Source organism: Lampetra fluviatilis, chromosome 27, assembly GCF_964198595.1.
Source record: "Lampetra fluviatilis chromosome 27, kcLamFluv1.1, whole genome shotgun sequence".
NCBI lineage: Eukaryota > Metazoa > Chordata > Hyperoartia > Petromyzontiformes > Petromyzontidae > Lampetra > Lampetra fluviatilis.
In genome coordinates this window covers 13,313,223-13,331,503 of record NC_136301.1, presented here as the reverse complement: position 1 = coordinate 13,331,503, position 18,281 = coordinate 13,313,223, and the positions used below count along the sequence as shown (strand labels likewise).

At 50.6% G+C, this 18,281-nt stretch overlaps 2 protein-coding genes across 4 annotated transcripts in view; both read left to right on the top strand.

Annotated features, from left to right (window-relative positions):
• KANSL3 (KAT8 regulatory NSL complex subunit 3) overlaps positions 1-17,870 on the top strand; it is a 33,118-nt gene extending 15,248 nt beyond the window's left edge. Inside the window, exons 4-18 of the mRNA XM_078869375.1 lie at positions 1,962-2,144; positions 2,750-2,840; positions 3,789-3,974; positions 4,836-4,967; positions 6,547-6,669; positions 7,318-7,419; positions 9,014-9,085; positions 9,214-9,288; positions 9,569-9,726; positions 10,749-10,812; positions 12,013-12,288; positions 12,914-13,136; positions 15,350-15,418; positions 15,736-16,011; positions 17,851-17,870. Of these exons, the coding sequence (XP_078725501.1) occupies positions 1,962-2,144; positions 2,750-2,840; positions 3,789-3,974; positions 4,836-4,967; positions 6,547-6,669; positions 7,318-7,419; positions 9,014-9,085; positions 9,214-9,288; positions 9,569-9,726; positions 10,749-10,812; positions 12,013-12,288; positions 12,914-13,136; positions 15,350-15,418; positions 15,736-16,011; positions 17,851-17,870 (2,050 nt within the window). The remainder of the gene's footprint in view (positions 1-1,961; positions 2,145-2,749; positions 2,841-3,788; positions 3,975-4,835; positions 4,968-6,546; positions 6,670-7,317; positions 7,420-9,013; positions 9,086-9,213; positions 9,289-9,568; positions 9,727-10,748; positions 10,813-12,012; positions 12,289-12,913; positions 13,137-15,349; positions 15,419-15,735; positions 16,012-17,850) is intronic.
• LOC144942422 (uncharacterized) overlaps positions 15,870-18,281 on the top strand; it is a 27,950-nt gene continuing 25,538 nt past the window's right edge. For all 3 annotated transcript variants that reach the window (XM_078869294.1, XM_078869297.1, XM_078869296.1), the window contains exon 1: positions 15,870-16,011. The gene's annotated coding sequence lies outside the window, so the exon portion shown is untranslated. The remainder of the gene's footprint in view (positions 16,012-18,281) is intronic.

Below are 18,281 nucleotides of genomic sequence, written 5' to 3'. Positions count from 1 at the left end.
TTGTGGATCGGGCCCTCATAGTCAACAGCGGGGCCCAGCCCCCTGGCCCTCAGACCATCCCTCCCCCCTTGATACACGATGCCACTGCCAGCTAATGGGGACACTTCCCTCCATGCCTCGGTGAGGCCAGAAGGTGAGGTCGTCCGACTAAGCATCATCTCCCTGAATGACAACGGCCTTAACCACCCTATAAAAAGATGGAGGACCCTGTCCTTCCTCCAGAGGCAGATAGCTGACATCGCCTTCATACAGGAAATCCATCTCACTGAGCCTGAGTTATACTTGACCAATAGCTTTTTGACCACTATCATGTTCTTACACAGTTTATTCTGGATCCCACTGAAGAATCCCATGAACATGGTTCCTGGACACCAGATTATTGCAGGATGCTGGACTATTAACGATAATCAGAAACGAGGTCACTAGTTTCATGGAAATAAACTCCAGATCATCCCCCCAACTTCCACCCTGGTGGTCTGAGATATCCTTAAAGCTTCCCTCAGGAGCATTTTAATCTCAGATGGGGGCTGGTGGAAGAAAGAAAGGGTCAGAACCATCCTACAGCTGGAGGGGAAACTGAATGAGAAACATAGCCTATTCAAGACAACCTAATCTTGTGTGGTCCAAGGGGCAGTCAATAGACTAAGCTGGAACTAGACAAGGTGTTAAATAACCAAACCTTCCCCTTTATTAAGGACCAAGATTCCATTTCACGACCCCTCTTCCTCCACGACCAAGCTCTTAGCCCGGCTGGTCAAGCACACGCAACCTTGTAACCACATTGCTGGGATCAAGAATGCCGATGGGCGCCTCAGGACGAGGGTAGCGGAGGTTAATGAGAAGTTCTGCAGCTTCTATAAGGACCTATACTGGTCAGACCTTCCATCGAGCCCTGACTTAGAGAAAGTCCTACTTGAGACTCCTCTACCCCATGTTAATCCGGATTGGGGGGTAGCTATGGAAGCCCCGATTGAGCTCCTTGAACTCCTGGAGGCCTAGGGTTCCTCCTCCATAGGGAAGGCCTCAGGCCCCAATGGCTTCCCATTGGAGTTCTACAGAAGCCTGGGCCCCCCGATCCTAACACACCTCCTTGACACTTTAAATTAATCTGTTAGACAAGGGAAACTTGTCTAACAGATTCACATGGCCGTTGGATGCCAAGTGAAAGGCAGTGACCTTGCAGTCCGCTGCATACATTTGTCAGGCATTACATAAGGACATCTTGGCTTCGCAGAATTCTTCCTTTGGGTTTGTTTGTGGCCTTCTAATGAGTGACCATTGCCTCCTCCAGGTTCCAGCTCTGGTATGGTTGCTGAATGGTATCAGATTTTGGCAGAATAGGATGAATATAAAGTTTTCTACCTTGGTAAACACTTTTTTCTCGAGAAGAGTGTTTACCATACTGCCAGCCTTCGGTTTCTCGCCTAGCCATCCCCACAATTTCCCACTCCTTTTGATCATTGGGAGAGTCTTTCGGGGTTCATATTTCGTTGAAGAGGTAAGTGATGTGTGTTAGTTTTGTTCATGTCCTGATCCTCCTTTTCAGTGTTCTTACACTTTCAAGTTGAGGAGTTTCCAATGCTTATGTTCTGGTCAGTGTCATACTTCTCCCTCCCCCCCCCCCATCGCTTCTCCACATGGCTTCGATTGTGTCAATGGAAGGGAGGGTGTTAACGTTATTTGTGTTCATGCTACTGGAAGTGTGCTTTGCTATAAGTAGTGTAGTGAGGCTTATGGCTAGGGTGTAGGCAATGGTGATGATTGGCGGGGCAGGCACTTCTTTTTATCTGCTGTGTATTCCACGAATCGAAGAAAATTGCTGAATATTAAGATTAACATTGGGACCAGTGGCTGGCAGTATGGACTAGAGAAACGAGTTTTTACCAAGTTACACAAGCTAATTTTTCTATGCGTGTATATGGCTTTGCGTTTGTGTGTATGATTCTCTCTCTATCTCTCAGTGTGGTGGATGAGCTGGTGAACGTGGAGAGCGTGGAGCCGCCCCCGCTCGCCCCTGCAGCGCTGGGCGACTCGGCCAAGGCTCGCTCGGTGATGAACGAGTGCCAGCGTCATGTGACATTTGCTCGCTCGCACTCCGAGGCTGCTCCCCCACCTCCCGATGAGTGGGAGGACAGCGTCAGCAGGTGGGGTCACGGGGGTCATGTGGGGGTCATGGGGGTGTCATGGGGTCACATGGCACATGGATGGGGGGGATGGCACCTGGGATGCAGAGTTACATCGTTCCTTGGGGGGGGGGGGATGGTAATTGGGAAATGAGGATCATATGCTCCATTTAGGTCACATGAGGTATGAAATCTCATGCGGAAGTGGGGGGGTCATATGGTGCATGAGGAGAGGTGGGTTGCGGTACCTGGAGAAAGAACATCACATGGTTCGGATATCACATGATGTATTGTGGGGGCAGCACCTGTAACAATAGAGTCACGCTGTACTTCGAGGGATCACGTGGTACATGCAGGTCACATTGCGCAGGGGCAGAACTTTGGGGATTGGAGTCACATTGTGCGTGTGCCTATGTTGGCACAGATACATGCACAGCATAGTGACGGTGCGCCAGTCGGTCATCTCAGTCAACCTCGTAACACCTCGGTCTATCTCGTGGCCTACTCTCAGCGACCCTTTGACACCTCCACGTGGCCTTAAAAGTGCGCATAGCCTGGCAAAAGCACTGTAGTCACGTCACCACTGCTTAGTGGCGAACGGCGGCCATTGTTGTTGTTGTGTACAGGCTGGGGTGGAGCATCAGCCAGAACAAGTTGTTCACGAAGGTGGTGAAAGCCCTGCAGGCCGATCGGCTCACTCGTCTCGCCTACCAAGGGGTACGTGTGTGTACCCGTGTGTACCCGTGTGTCCTGTGTGTACACGTGTGTGTGTGTTTACCCTTGTGGAAGCAGTAGTGTGCTACGAATCCCAGTGACCCAAGTTCAATTCCCACTTACAGCCAATACCAGTGATGATTATCTGAACTGGTGCTGGGCCTCCCCTATGTCGACTCAGCCTCAAATGAGTACCTGGTGCAATGTCTACACCACTCGGGGTACAAAGGCAGCCAGGCGTTTTGCTGGCCACACACCCCCTCGTGTACCTTACCGACCGTCATAGGTGCTCGCGAACGGAACCTGCCCCAATAAGTCTGTTAAAGCTATCCGGAGGATCTTTGCCTTACTGTTGTGTGCGTGTGTGCACCTTGTGTGGTGCCTGTTATTTTGGTGACCCAGGTCACTCATGCAAAAGAGACATTATCTTGGTCTCTTGTATTCATTATTTTTGTTAGCTGAGATGAAATCCTTTATCTACGTGTGTATTTGTATATATGTGTGTGTTGTATACACATGAGTGTTGTATACACGTGTGTGTTGTATACACGTGTGTATTGTATACACATGTACATGTGTACACATGTCCATGCGTGTGCCCACGTATGTATCTGCTTGTGTGCGCGTGTGTATATACACAGCGAATATAAATATATGCATATTTTGTGTGTGTGTCTGTTGGGGAACAGTAGTGCAGCGGGTTAGTACGCTGCGCTACGGACCTGGCAACCGGAGTTCGATTCTCGCTCAAGGCCAACACCAGTAATGATTATCTGAACCGGTCCTGGGCCTCGCCTAGGTCCACTCAGCCTCAAATGAGTACCTGGCTAGGCATGCAAACATCACCACCGGAGAGACAAAGGCAGCCGGGCGTGGAGCTGGCCACCCACCCCATCGTGTGCTGTGCCGGCCTTCCTAAGTGCTCTGTGTGTGTGTCCGTGTGGTGTGTAGGTGAGTGGCGAAGCGGTGCTGCGCCGTGCTGCCGTGGACCGTTGTGCAAGCCGCGTACGCGCTGCGCTTGCGAGCTGTGGCTGGGAGCCACGGCTGACCCAGTGGCTCCATGCAACGCTCATTGACTCTCTGAGCGTCGCAGCACTCTCCTCCTACCTCGACGTGCTGCAGACGCTACGCTCCAAGGCACGATCACACTCACCACCGTTCTTTCCTTTGTGCATGCTAGCTGGAAAGTGGTCTGTGCTGGCAAGATTATATCAGCAACACTCACACCCCCCTCCGCACCGATGGTGCTGCTTGCACGCCAGGCACGTTTAACTCGGCACGGAGCAACCAGTTTCAAGTTGAGTTTATTTAACCAGCATGAGAGCTCAAGAGACCCAGATAGTCTCATTTTCAAGAGTGATCTGGGTCACAAACATTACAACAGCAAGACAAAAGAAATTGCATCTTCATCTGCAGCTTGTCCTTGCCTTGCTGCAGTCAGAGCAATAGCAGGCGCTCCTCTGAGGTGTGTGACAGTGGCGGCACGGGGAAGCAGACGACAAAGAAAGCCTTGAGGGACTTTCTAACTTTTGCTGAGAGGCTTGTCGAGAGGTTGTGTCGAGAGGTGGTGTCGAGAGGAGGTGTCAAGAGGCGGTGTCGGAAGGATGTGTTGATCGGCTGCATTGAGAGATGGGCTGATGGGGTACAGGAGGATATTGAGCTGGGTAGATTTGCTGATGACTGCTACCAGTGTTGTCAGCCTCTATGGAGGAGGCTCTTCAAGGACGCTACTGGGCAGTTGGAGGCAGTCCCCACCCAACAACAAGCGGAGCGCTGTGCGGCTAAAACAAAACAAGTTGGTACAGTAGGGAACACTGGAGGTGCTTTTGGCAGTCATCGGCCACTTTGCGGCAAACGGATGTTTGTTGGTGTTGAAAGGCTTTGTTGAGAGGGTAAAGTTGAAGGATGTGTTGCGAAGCTGTCATATTGATTGACTGTAGTGAGTGAGCTAGGGTGTGGAGAAGAGCATCAGTTGAATGGTTGTGCTTGCCCGCCCAGGTCCCGTCGCTGGTGGACCGCATGATCGCCCCGTCCACTACCAAGTCGGAGGCCACGAGTGCCGAGGCGCTGTCCCTCCTCCTCAAGCGCCCGTGGGACCCCGCAGTGGGGCTCTTGTCTCAATACAAACCGGTACGGGGACACGGAGACACGGAGACACAGAGATGCGTCTCTGTGTCCGACTGGTATGAGGACACGGGAACACGGGGACATGGGGACTCACAGTGGGACTTCTTTCTCAATATCTGTACACGTGCGAGTGCGAGTACGCGCATGTGTGTACGTGTGTTTGTGTACGTGTGTGTTTAAACGTGTGTTGTGTGGACACATGCACACATGTACACCTAGCATGGCACAAATCCCGTGGTGACGTCACCACCACTTCGTAGTGAACGGAGATTGTTGTTGTCATGTTGTATATGTGCCTGCAGGTGAAGTAGGGAGCGGTAGTGTAGCCATTAACTTGCTGCACAACAAACGTGGCAACCCGAGTTCGATTCCCGCTCACACTCAACACCAGTGACAATTATCTGAACCAGTCCTGGGCCTCCCCTAAGTCGACTCAGCCTCAAATGAGTGACTGTAGTGATCTACATTGGGTCAAACTTAACATCTCTCAATGTTCGACGGCTTGTGCATCAGATCTTATTTATTCATGATGTACTTACAAAAAAATTCGCAGATTAGCTACTGGATCTCCTCTCTGTTTCAAAGAACAAATTTGACCTAAGGTCTTCGCTCATTTACCAGCTTCACATTCCCTATTGCCGTACAAATACTGGAGGAAGGGCCTTTGCTTTTGATGCCCCCAGGGTCTGGAATGCTATTGCCAATAAACTGCAACTTGAAGCACTACCTATGAGATTTTCACTCAAAACTGCTCTAGAGGAGTTGTACACCCCTAGCTGCCACTGCAATTTAGTGGCCTAAAATACAATGTTTCGCTCCGGATGATCGCTGCAAAGTATTATCTGTGTTCAGATTTAGTGTGCTGATCTTAAAGGTGCATTGAAAAATGTTGATACTCCGACTGATGCTCCTACTGTTGTGGAGTGACTCATGCAGCCAGCTATGGCTGCAGAGTTTGGTAGTACATGTTGTTTACGTCGTTTATTGTGAAAATTCGGTCACAGTTCCTATGACCACTGTTTCATTGCTTTTATGGCTTTATTTTGGTGATTTTCGAAAAGTTTTTTGGTTTGGCCATGTTTGTTTGTTGTATTACATAGTTAGACTGATGGCCTTAATCTAAGTTGTCTTGTGGTTGTTGTTGTTTGACTTGCATCCCACTGGGATTTTTGCACACAGTGTTGGTGTACAGTGCTTTTTCTGCAATATTTTGCTGTCTTTTCTTGGATTTTCTATTTGCACTTAGACACATATTTACTTTAAGATGTTTTTTGTTAATGTTTTTGTTTTTTGTTTGTTGCGGTTGCACCCGATTCAAGAGCCGAATGGCTCACAGGGCTACACCTAATAAATTAACTTGAACTTGAGTATCTGGTGCGATGTGTAAACATCTCCACTGGGGAGATGACGGCGGTCGAGTGTGGTGCTGGCGACCCACCCCGCCGTGTGCTGTGCCGGCCTTCATAGGTGCTCGCTAACAGCACTTGCTCCTACAGCCTGTTCAGGCTATAGAGAGGATCTTTACCTTTCTCTTTGGTTTGTGTACACATGCGTGTGTGTGTGTACGTGTGTGTGTGTGCAGGTGAAGCTGCTGGGTGCCCCCCTCCTCCTCATCGCCCCCAGTGGCCCTACCGCCTCCACGGCTGCTGCTGCCGCATCTCGGCGCCTGCGCTTCTGGAATTCACAGCTCTCGTGCCTGGGCAAGGTGCGGGGGGTGACTGGAGGTGGTGGTGTGCGTGAGGAGCTGTGGCACTGTGGTTAGCACACCACGCTTCGCATCTGGTGTCTTGAGTTGGATTCCTATTAACGACCAGCAACAATGATAAATATCTGAACTGGTTCTGGGTCTTCCTTAAGTGGACACAACCTTCGGTATCAAAATCAAAATCTTTATTTAGTGTAGACAAATCCAATGAGCTATGAAGCTCTTTTTCACAGATGTCCAGTAGGTGTGGTTGTGGCCACACCACCCTCTCGTGTGCCATACGTGCCTGTTAACAGCACTTGCACAAATTCCATTAAGGCTATACAGGGGAAACCTTTTGTCTCTATCTTTTGGTGGAGGTGGTGATAGTGGTGATGATGATTATGATAGGAGAAATACTTTGTTCCAGTCACTATACAAACTGCGAGTGGTGGTGGTGGTTCTTGTGGTGTGACTGGTGGCGGTGGTATAGGTGATGGTAGTGACAGTAGAGGTAATGGTGGTGGTGGCAGTTGTGGTAGAAGTGATTTTAACAGTGGTGGTGGCAGTTGTGATAGAAGTGATTTTAACAATGGTGGTGTTGGTGGTTGTGAAGACGGTAATGACGATGATGGCGATGATGTCAATAGTGGTGGTGATGTCACGCAGGTGGTGCCAGTCACTATGCACACCACGAGTGGTGGCGCTGGCTTCAGTGTGGGACAGTGTCTGGAGCACATGGTGGGCGCTGTCAGGACCAAAGTTCTGGAGGTAGCACACACTTGTCTGTCCATGTGTGTGGATGCACACATCCGTATGGGTGCTTGCGTGTGTGTGTGTGTGCATGCTTGCGTGCGTTTGTGCGTGCATGCTTGTGTGCGTGTATGTGTGTATTTAAGGACCTACCTCTGTTTTGTTGACCTGGTCAAGGCCTATTATACCACCAACAGGCCAGGGCTCTGGGTTTTTCTTCATGCTTTCGAGGTCCCTGACATCTGTACTACATATCTGCATTTCCCATAATATGCTAAATTCCTCTTGATATGCAAATTATTTTGTCAAGGCGCTCTTTCCCCCCTCCATCCCAGCTTAATTAGTCGCTCCAAGCCTGGGGTGTGTCATTCGACAGACCTGTTCTCCACCTGAGGACAGCTGCTTGCGTTGTGGCCGAAACGTCGTGAGAATTATTTATTATGTTTTATTTTTATTATTTTATTATTATTTCCATTCTACGTGACTTTACCGAAAGAACCAAGAAGATGAATCCCTGCAGTCACGAAAGCTTTAAATCGAAATCATCAAGGACCTTCATTATAGTGAGCAGGCCCAGGTACAGCTGCATGGCCTGTTGATCTTGGGATGCGACAGAGATATCCTCTGACCCCTACACTACTGAACATCTTTGACCACATAGTTTGAAAAGCTTTCCATGGTTGTACCGGAATAATTTGATACAAATACAATGGCACGCTGATTATGCCCGGGTGTGATCAAGGGATGGCTCCCAATTATGAGTTGGATACCCTATTGCTGAGCCTGGAGCATGTCTGTAAGAGGTGAGGCCTTACCATCAGCCTCACAAAAATAAAGTATGGGTCTTTATGTCATAAAATACTAAACCCTGTCCACTTCCCATGAGTGAATGGGCAGTTGTGGAGAGAGTGGAGAAGTTTCCATACTTGAGCCGTGTGCTTTTGAATATTTCCAGCTTGGCAGCTGAGATCTTATTCAGTCAAGCGGCATTATGTTTGTGAAATTCTGTGGAAGCTACCTGGCCTGTCGCTCCACACAAAGCTTTGAGTCTTCTCAGCCACGGTTATTCTATTCCTTCCCTATGCTTGCAAAACGTGGACCCCTCTGCAGGAACATTGTGCCGGTTTAAAACATTCAGGCTGGCCTGCCTACAATTCATCCTGAGTTTTACCAGGCAGAATTGTGTGAGGTCATTGAAAGTCCCATCAGTGAGCTCCTCCGGCAGGCAAGGCATTCCCAAGCAGCTTCTGTTGGCCAGATAGAGGGTGCTAAATGGGTGCGTTTGGGCTGGTATCGGAGGATGTGGAGCTGAGTAGACTTGCCATTGATCAGCAGTGTCAAGATTGGCCTCTGTGGAGGAGGTTCGTGTAGGATGCTACTGGGCCCTCCAACAACAACGGCGGGTGAAGGAGCAACACTCACAACAACGAGCGGAGTGCTTGGCAGCTAAAACGCATCTAGTTAGCACCATGAGGAGCACAGGTGGTTTGTCCCACGACCTCCTGTCAGCGAGCCTTCGACACTTCACATGGCGTTAATGTGCTGTTACTGCCACTTAGTGGCGAATCATGGTTGTTGTTGTACGTGTGTGTGTGTGTTTGTGTGTTTACAGCTTCAGCACCACTTCCCAAACCGACCGGTAGTTCTAATTGGCTGGAACGTGGGAGCATTGGTGGCGTGTCACGTGAGTTCACACACAAACACAAAGCTCAACATATACACATACCCGCACACATGCAAACACTCTCGCACACACACAAACAGGGAATGTCACACACACCCATACTGGGGTGCTTGTGTGCGTGTTTGCAGGTGTCTCTAATGGAGAGCGTCTCAGCTGTTGTCTGCCTCGGCTTCCCACTCTTCACCACAGAGGGCGAGAGAGGGGTGAGACACAAAGACAAAGGTCCCCATTTTGTCTGTGAGCTGTCGTGTGGTTATGTGTTCGTGTGGCCGTGTGCTGCCGTACGGCGGTGTGCGCGCTCTGTGACCATGTGACTATGTGCTGCCTTGTGCTGCCATGTGACTGTGTGCTGTCGTGTGCTACCATGTGACCGTGTAACCATCTGTTAGGGTGTGACTATGTGCTGCCATGTGACCATGTGACCATGTGACCATGTGACCGCGTGCTACGGTGTGACTGTGTGCTGCCGTGTGGCCGGGCCAGGATGTGGACGACCCTCTGCTGGAGCTGCGAGTCCCAACGTTGTTTGTGATTGGGCAGCGCTCGACCCTCAGCTCGCCCGCCGCCATGGACGAGTTCCGCGAGCGACTCCGCGCTCACAGTGGCCTCGTCATCGTCGGGGGCGCCGACTCGAGTCTCCGGTGCGTCACTCCGCACCGCCACATCGTCAGACCGCAAGGTCACACCATCACATCGCACCATTACACTACACCATCAGACCGCAAGGTCACACCGTCACACCGCACCGTCACACAGTACCATTCCACAGGCACACCACACCATCGTACTGTCACACCGCACCGTCACACTGCATCGTCACACCGCACAATCGCACCACACAATCACACTGCACTGTCGCACCGTCACACCACACTGTCGCACTACAGTCTTGCTATCGCACCAAACTGTCACACCGCACCATCACCCTAGCGCCACCTCGGCATCACATCAGCGTCACGGTATCATGCCACATCCCTGCGCTGTCACGCCCGTCCATCACAGCGCATCGTTACACTGCCACATATCATCACACACCACCATCACACCGTTGCTTCACACCACAGCGACACCTAAGCGTCGCACCGTTACACCACACCACCACACCGCACCATCACCATCGCGTCCCCTCATTGTCATACGGTATTCACATACCAGAGTTTGTATGTGTGTGTATATTTGTGTATATGTGTGGGGGGGAGCGATAGTGCAGCTCTATCCCCCCACATGTACACATTAAATGAGTCTTATTCATTGAAAGTGAAGGGCGAGTCTAAACATATTTAGTGCTTGTACACTGAGATGTGTGTGTCCTCTGTGACGTGTGTACACTGCTGTGTGTGCGCATCATGATGCGAGTACTGGGATGTGTGTATACACTGTCCTATAAACCTGGAGACCCGAGTTCGATTCCCGAACCAGTGACGATTATCTGAACTGGTCATGGACCTTCCCTAGGTCGACTCTTGCCTCAAATGAGTACATGGTGCGGTGTGTAATCATCTCCAATAGGGAGATACGTGGTTGGGCGCGGTGCTGGCCACCCACCCCCTCCCATGCTGTGCCAGCCTTCAAAGGTACTCACTAACAGCCCTTGCCCCAGCAGTTTGTTAAAGCGTTAAAGGCTATACTGCGTTTTTTGTCTTGCACCCCTGTGTGTGTGCAGGATGAACAAGACTAAGCGACGGTTGGAGGGTCTCACACAAAGCATGGTGGATCGCTGCATTCAGGTGTGTCTCTGAATATCTCTATGAATACTCTTTGGTTCTTTCGGTAAAGTCACGTAGGTAGAAAAAACGCAGACACAACTTCAACCGAGAAGATGGGTACAAACTGAGCAATCATTGGAAGGACGTTATTAACCAAGTCAAATCTTAACTGACTGTGATGTTTCCATCCTACCTGCCTATGTCAGCTGTTATTTCTGACTCTCTCTGTGTGTCTCTCTCTCTGTCTCCCTCTCATCATGTGTACCTCTTGCTCTTAGGGTTTCTTTTTGTTCCTGTTGCCCGGGTCTTCTGACATTGACATGCTAATATTCTCATTGGCACGGTGGCTGTGCCGTCTCACATTGACATGCTAATCTTTAACATTTACAGCTTCAAATCAAGATTTACGTACAAATACCTTCTCTAGCTCCGCCCACTTACCCTTGGGTTGGGCCCACCAAAATCCTATATAAACTCTTGTTGCAGCAGCTCTTTCTCCTACGTCAGCGGTCCTGCTGTGTTTGTTTCACACCTGATGATGGTTGCTTGTGTTACGATCGAAACGTTGTGATCTATTATAATTTTTTCTACCTACGTGACTTTACCGAAAGAACCAAGGAGTATGGATTCCTGCAGTCACGAAAGCTTCAAATCAAGATCTCTATGAATGTGTGTATTTCTACGTCTATGAATGTTTGTGCATCTCTGTGAATGCATGGATATATTTTTTATGAATGTGCGTCTCTGAATGTGGGTGTATCTGTATATATATATCTATGAATTTGTGTGTCTCTATTTAACCCTTTCCTGTTCCGAGACATCTGCAAGTTGCAGAGTGGGTCCTGTTCACCGCTGAATTTCAACGCGCAAGCGGTTTAGCATTATATTTATAGAGGTGAAGCGCTGCTGTTTTTAATGACATTGTCCTGTACTCACTGCAGGTAACTGTAGCGACACGAATGCACTCCACGATAGCTGGTACCAAACTGCTACATGCCCCCCCCGCATGGCCTTTTACTTCCGACTCCATTCGCAATAGATTCTGTTCCGATGATGTAAACGTACGGAATCGGAACGGAATCGGAAGGAAAACTGACGATGTACACGTACGTCATTAGAACAGGAATAGGTTAATGTGTTGTCTCTATGAATGTGTGTGTCTCCATGTATCTCTATGCATGTGTGCGTTTCTCCGTGTGTATGTGTGTCTCGATCTCTCAGGATGAAATCTCAGACTTCCTCTCCTGGGTGCTGGGTCGCGCTGCCTCCGCCCATGTGGGCCCCGACCCCCCAGGGGGCGATGGGGGCGCGGGGGGCGGTGGGGGCGATGCAGGTGGTCGGAGGAAGGGAGGGGGCGGCGGCGGAGGGGGCGGCGGCGGGGGGGGCGGCGGCGGGGGGTGCGGCGGGGGGGGCGGGAGAGACGCCCGGAGAGACCTCTCGGTGGAGATGCAGGAGAGGGCCCCCCAATCGGCCTTCTCTATCTACCGGACTGCACAGGTGCCCACCACTAAAGTCCAGCGGCTCCTCACTCCCCTCTGCACCCCCACTTTAAACAATTACCATGTGAATTTATTTACAGAGTCTGAATGTTGACATGTCTCTGCTATTGAGTATGAAAGTTTAAGCTTTTGAGTGAGTGTGTGTGTCAGAGGGGTGGCGCTGTGGTATAGCACGCTGTTCTTCAAACTTAGCAACACACGTTCGATTCCCACTCACGGCTAACACAAGTGATGATTATGTGAACTGGCCTCGCCTCGTCTGACTGAGCTTAAAATGAGTACCTGGTGTGTAAAACATTGCCACTAGGGCTGTAAAGGCGTGGTGCCAGCCACCCACCCACTCGTGTGACGTGCCGGCCTTCATCGGTGCCCACTAACAGCACTTGCCCCAGCAGTCGGTTAAGGCTATACGGGGGATCTTTGTCTTTTGTGCGTTTAAGTGAGTATATTTGTGAGTGAGTGTGCATAGTGCTTGCCACCTACCCCCTTGTGTGTCGTGCCGGTCTTCATCGTTGCCCACTAACAGCACTTGTCCCAAAAGTATGTTGAGACTACACGGAGGATATTTGTCTTTTTGCGTTTGCGAGTGCTGCCGCCGCTGCTGTAACTTACTGCGTTTGCAGGGAGCAACGGGGCTGAGCTCAGCGCCAGTGGGGGGTGGCGTCGGGGGCACCCGAGTGAGGCTGTGCGGTGGCACGGCGGGGCTGGTTTCGCCGGCGCTGTCGTCCGCGCTGGGCCTCTCCTCTGCCGAGGTGAAGGCGTCGCTGCTGGCGTCAGGCTCCGGGGCCCACTATGCCAGCCTCGTGCGCAACAGCCTGCAGCGCGCCGGGGGCAACGCTCTCTCCCGTGAGTGGGAGGCAGCCGGCGAGCGAGCGCGAGGGGGTGAGAGAGAGAGTGAGTGTGTGAGTGGGAACACTGGTGGAGCAAGTGGGGGGAGTGGGGTGGCACGTGCCCCCCCAATGATCCGATCGAAATTAGGGATTTCGATCGGATCATTGGGGTTTATTAGTAATAAATCGGCATTTTGCGACCCCCACTGCCACTGTGCAGCATATTATTACGTGCCAGGGACTCTATGAGATGATAGGACAATAGTCTGAGTTATAAGTGACTCACAGAATTGTGTGCAGTTGCGTATACAGTACACGACTTCTCTGAAGGCATTCACCTTCAGCGAGCACGATGCCGATCACACACGGTTTGAATTCGACCCTCGATCGATGGCTGTGCCATCGCCTCACACGTGTCGAATAAAAAGCAAGGGACAAGTCCTTACTTACTAACAACTCCTTTCATCTTTCATTGCTGGAGGGGTTGCCCCCCCTATCTGAAAATCCTGGCTCTGCCATTGAGTGGGAATTGGTGTTTGCTCACAACACTTGCCCCAGCAGTCTGTTAAGGCTATACAAGGGATCTCAGTCTTTGTGGGGAGTAGTAGTGCAGTGGTTAGAGCGCTGCGCTACGAACCCTGTGACCCAATTTCAATTCCCGCTGACATCTAACACCTGTGGTGAATATCTGAACTGGTCATGGGCCTCCCCAAGGTCGACTCGGCCTCAAATGAATACCTGGTGCGGTGTGTAACATCACCACTCAGGAGATAAAGGTGGCTGGGCGTGGTGCTGACCACCCACCCCCTCGTGGGCCTTCAGAGGTGCTCGCTAACAGAACTTTTACTAAAAGTCTGTTTCTACGGGGATCTTTTGTATTTGTGAGTGAGAACGCCAGGGAGTGAGTGTGAAGAAGTGAGCGTGTTAGAGTGAGAGTGTGAATGGCTATATGAGAGCCAGCGAGTGTGAGTGTAAGCGTTTTAGAGTATGATAGAGTGGGAGTGTGAGTAGGGAGGGGATTGTCAGAAGGTGACTGGGGAGGGGACTGAGTTGGGAGGGGATTGTGAGAGTGTGGACAGTTCGAGAAGCTTTCCATCTCCATCTGGTACAGATACAATGGGAGGCTGATTGATGCCTGGATGCAGTCAAAGGATGGCCCTCCTATTGGTCACCATGTTATGTATGCGGATGATCTGATGGTTGCTGCTCACTCTAAGAAGGAGTTAGAGGTTCTGCTGCTGAACCTGCAGTGTGCCACTAAGTGGTGGGGCCTTGCCATCAGCCCCAGCCCCAGCAAAACTAAGCACTTGCTTGGATATTTTATGTCATCCAATACTCCATACCCTCAGCTGCCCATAAGGCAGTTGTTTAGAGAGTGCAGAAGTTTCTTTACCTAAGTAGTGTGCTTATGACCAACTCCGGTTTTGGCAGCCGAGTGGCATATTTTTGTTAGCTATGTAACGCTGTGTGGAAGCTACCTTATGTGTCGCTCCACACAAAGCTTCTTCTCAGCCACAGTCCTCCCTTGTCGCCCTCAATGGAACACCTGCACCAGTTTAAGACATTCAGGCTGGCCTGCCTACGATCCATCACAGGTTTAACCAGACTGGATTGTTTGAGGAGCTCAAATCCTTGAAAGATCTGACACAGTCGTCTTAGTGAGCTCCGGCAGGCAAGCCTCCATTGGCTAGGTCATGTAGCCCACATGCCCATCCGCCGCCTGCCCAAGCAGCTTCTGTATTGCCAGATAGGTCTAAACGGGCATGGCACGGGCTGGAGAAGTCACGGACTGATGTGGTACAGAAGGATGTGGAGCTGATTGACCTTGCCGATATCTAGTACCAGCAGTGTCAAAATCAGCCTCTTTTGAGGAGGTTCGTGAATGATGCTACTGGGGAGTTTGAGGCTGTTGTCATCCAGTAACAACAGCGGGCAGAGGAGCGGCACTCGAACAATGAGTGGAGCACTTGGTGGCTAAAAGGCAGAAAGTTGGCACGGTGGGGTGAACAGGTGGTACATCTACTAGTCATCTGAGTCGCTTAACCCATTGCACCTGGGTCTGTTCCATGACCTGACAGCGGCCCTTCAACATTTTACATGGCCTCAAAGTGCATCTAGCATGGCACAAGTGCCGTGATAATGTTGCCGCTACTTAGTGATGAACGGCGGTTGTTGTTGAGTGAGTGTAAGTGGAAAGCAGCAAGTGTGTATGTATGCGTGTGTGCGCAGCTCAATTTGCTGCCTTCCTCAAACAAACTCTGGACAAAAAACCTCCATCTAGCCCCGCCTACGTGTTCGGTGAGTGTGTTCTTACCCTCACCCAGCCACGATCATCCTGCCACACTGACCCTTACCCAGCCACGATCACCCTCATCCAGGCACACCCAGCCATTTTCACCCAGCCATACTCATCCTCACCCACGAGCGCTTACCACCCACAGTCACCAGTTTGGCAGCAGAGGTCTCACTCGGAATCAGCCGAGCGGCATCTTTTCGTTACCCACTCACACACTTTCACCCACTCACTCCACTCACCCTTGCCCACTTACCTTCTCCCTTACACACTCATCTAATCACCCACACTCCACCCCCCGCATCTCCCGTGTGGTGAGCAGTTCCCGTGAGCTCTGAAACCGGTGTTCACGACGGTGACGACAAAAACTCTCGCAAGCGGCGCCATGGAGCAGGACCCTCCCGTGTAGGAGGGCCCGGGGCTGCGGGGAGCACAGGGGGTGGGAGAGGGGCAGGAGGCAGTGGAGGAGGGGGCGGGCTGAGTAAGCGCACACGACCCAGCGGGATGGACATGTCGGCGCTAGCCGTGGTGGACCCGGGGCATGCCGGGGGCACCGCGAGTCCGATCGGCGGGCAAGCAGCCACCAGCGCACTGGAGGGTATGTGGTGCCAGTGTTCACACGTGTGTGTGTGTCACTTTGTGGTAGTGTAGTGGTTTGTGCGTCGCACTATGAACCCGGCGATCCGAATTCGATTCCCGCTCACGACCAACACCAGTGACAATTATCTGAACCACTCCTGGGCCCTCCCATAGGTTGACTCAACCTCAAATGAGTACCTGGTGTAGTGTGTAAACATCGCCACTAGGGAGACAAAGGTGGCCAGAGATGGTGCTGACCACCCACTGCTTGTTGTGCTGTGCCAGCATTCATAGGTGCTCACTAACAGCACTTGCCATAAACGTCTTTTAAGGCTATAAGGGGGATCCTTGTCCAAGTGTGTTAGTGTTTGTTTATCTGATTGATAATATTAGTTAACGTATAATATATACAGTATGGAGTATGTTGAGTGTGAGAATATTCTGGGCCTGGACAGTGTCCTTAGGACCAGCTCCGGTTTGTCAGCGGAGGTCTCACTCCGAATCAGTCGAGCGGCATTATGTTTTTATCAGTTGCATAACGCCATGTAAAAGCTGCCTGGCCTGTCGCTCTAGACCAGGGGTCGGCAACCTGCGGCTCCGGAGCCGCATGCGGCTCTTTTGAACCTTGACCGCGGCTCCGGGGCGGATGCTAGCGAGGGGAGGAGGCGCACTGTGACACCTGCTCTGGCGTTGCCGCTGCTGACAGGTCGCCGCTCCGCTCCACACTGCCCGCCCGGTGACAGGCAATAACGTTGCCGTTGCTTTGTCACATGTTTGGAAGAAGTAAAAACCTTCCTGGGCAGCAAAGAGCTCACCTTTGCTGAGCTGGAACAGCCAGAGTGGCTGGAAAAATTACATTTTATGGTAGACATGACAGCACATCTAAACACGCTAAATACAACCCTTCAGGGGAAAGGAGGCACATCCCTGCACATGCTGGAGGAGGTTTTGGCATTCGAGCGCAAGTTGACAGTGTTTGTCAAAGATTTACAGAGAGGTACACTGTCTCACTTTCCCTCTTTGAGAGAGTTCAAACAAAGTCATGATACGATAAATTTGGAATATTTCAAGTCTGCAATCACCACAATGCAAAGTTCGTTTGGGAAACGATTCTGTGAGTTCAGAGAGGAAAAAACGACATTATCCTTCCCTGTCACTCCCCTGGCGATCGATCCATCCCTATTGAATATGACTGCATTTGCAGGTGTAAGTCAACCTGATCTTGAGATGGAACTGGCCGATATAGCCGACAAAGATATATGGGTGTCCAAGTTCAAATGCTTGACCGCTACTCTTGAGGATGTTGCCCGTCAGAAGGCCATTCTGGCTCAGAATCATAAATGGAGTGATATTGAAAACCTTCCCAAACAGGACAAACTTGTATTCGAAACATGGAATGCCATCCCCAACACTTATATAAACATGAAAAAGTATGCATTTGGAGTCCTGTCGATCTTCGGCTCCACATATGTATGTGAGCAGGTCTTCTCCAACATGAACTATATTAAAAACAAACATCGATCACGCCTCACAGATGACAGCTTGCAAGCCTGTGTGAAAATGAAGGTGACGTCTTACAGCCCTGATGTGCAGACACTGTGCACTGAGGTTCAGGAGCAAAAATCCTATTAACCAGGTAATTTAGCTATTAATTTGCAAAAATATATTTTACATTGTTAAGTGAAAAAGTCCTTTTTTTATTCAGATTGACAGCTGACTGCACGATCCTGTATATAGCAATAAGGTAAGAAACAATATATGCAGTGTTATATTTGTTTTAAATGTTGCAATGGTTTTGCGGCTCCCAGTTTATTTTTTCCTTCGGAAACGGGTCCAAGTGGCTCTTTATGTCTTAAAGGTTGCAGACCCCTGCTCTAGACGAAGCTTTGATTCTTCTTGGCCACAGTTATGCCATCCCTTCTCTATGCTTGTGAATCATGGACCCCTCTGCAGGAACATCTGTGTCGGTTTGCAACATTCAGACTGCCCTGCCTACAATCCATCTTGGGTTTAACCAGGCTGGATTGTGTAAATAGCTCGTAGATCCTTGTAAGTCCCATCAGTGAGCTCCTCAAGCAGGCAAGGCATTCCTAAGCAGCTTCTGTTTGGCCATCTAGAGGGGGCTAAACGGCAGGGGCACGGGCTAGAGAGGAGATAGGATGATGCGATACAGAAGGATATGGAGATTAATTGACCTGTCAATAACTGGTACCAGCAGTTTTAAGATCAGCCTCTATGGAGGAGGCTCATGAAGGATGCTACTGGCCAGTTGGAGGCAGTCACCCTCCA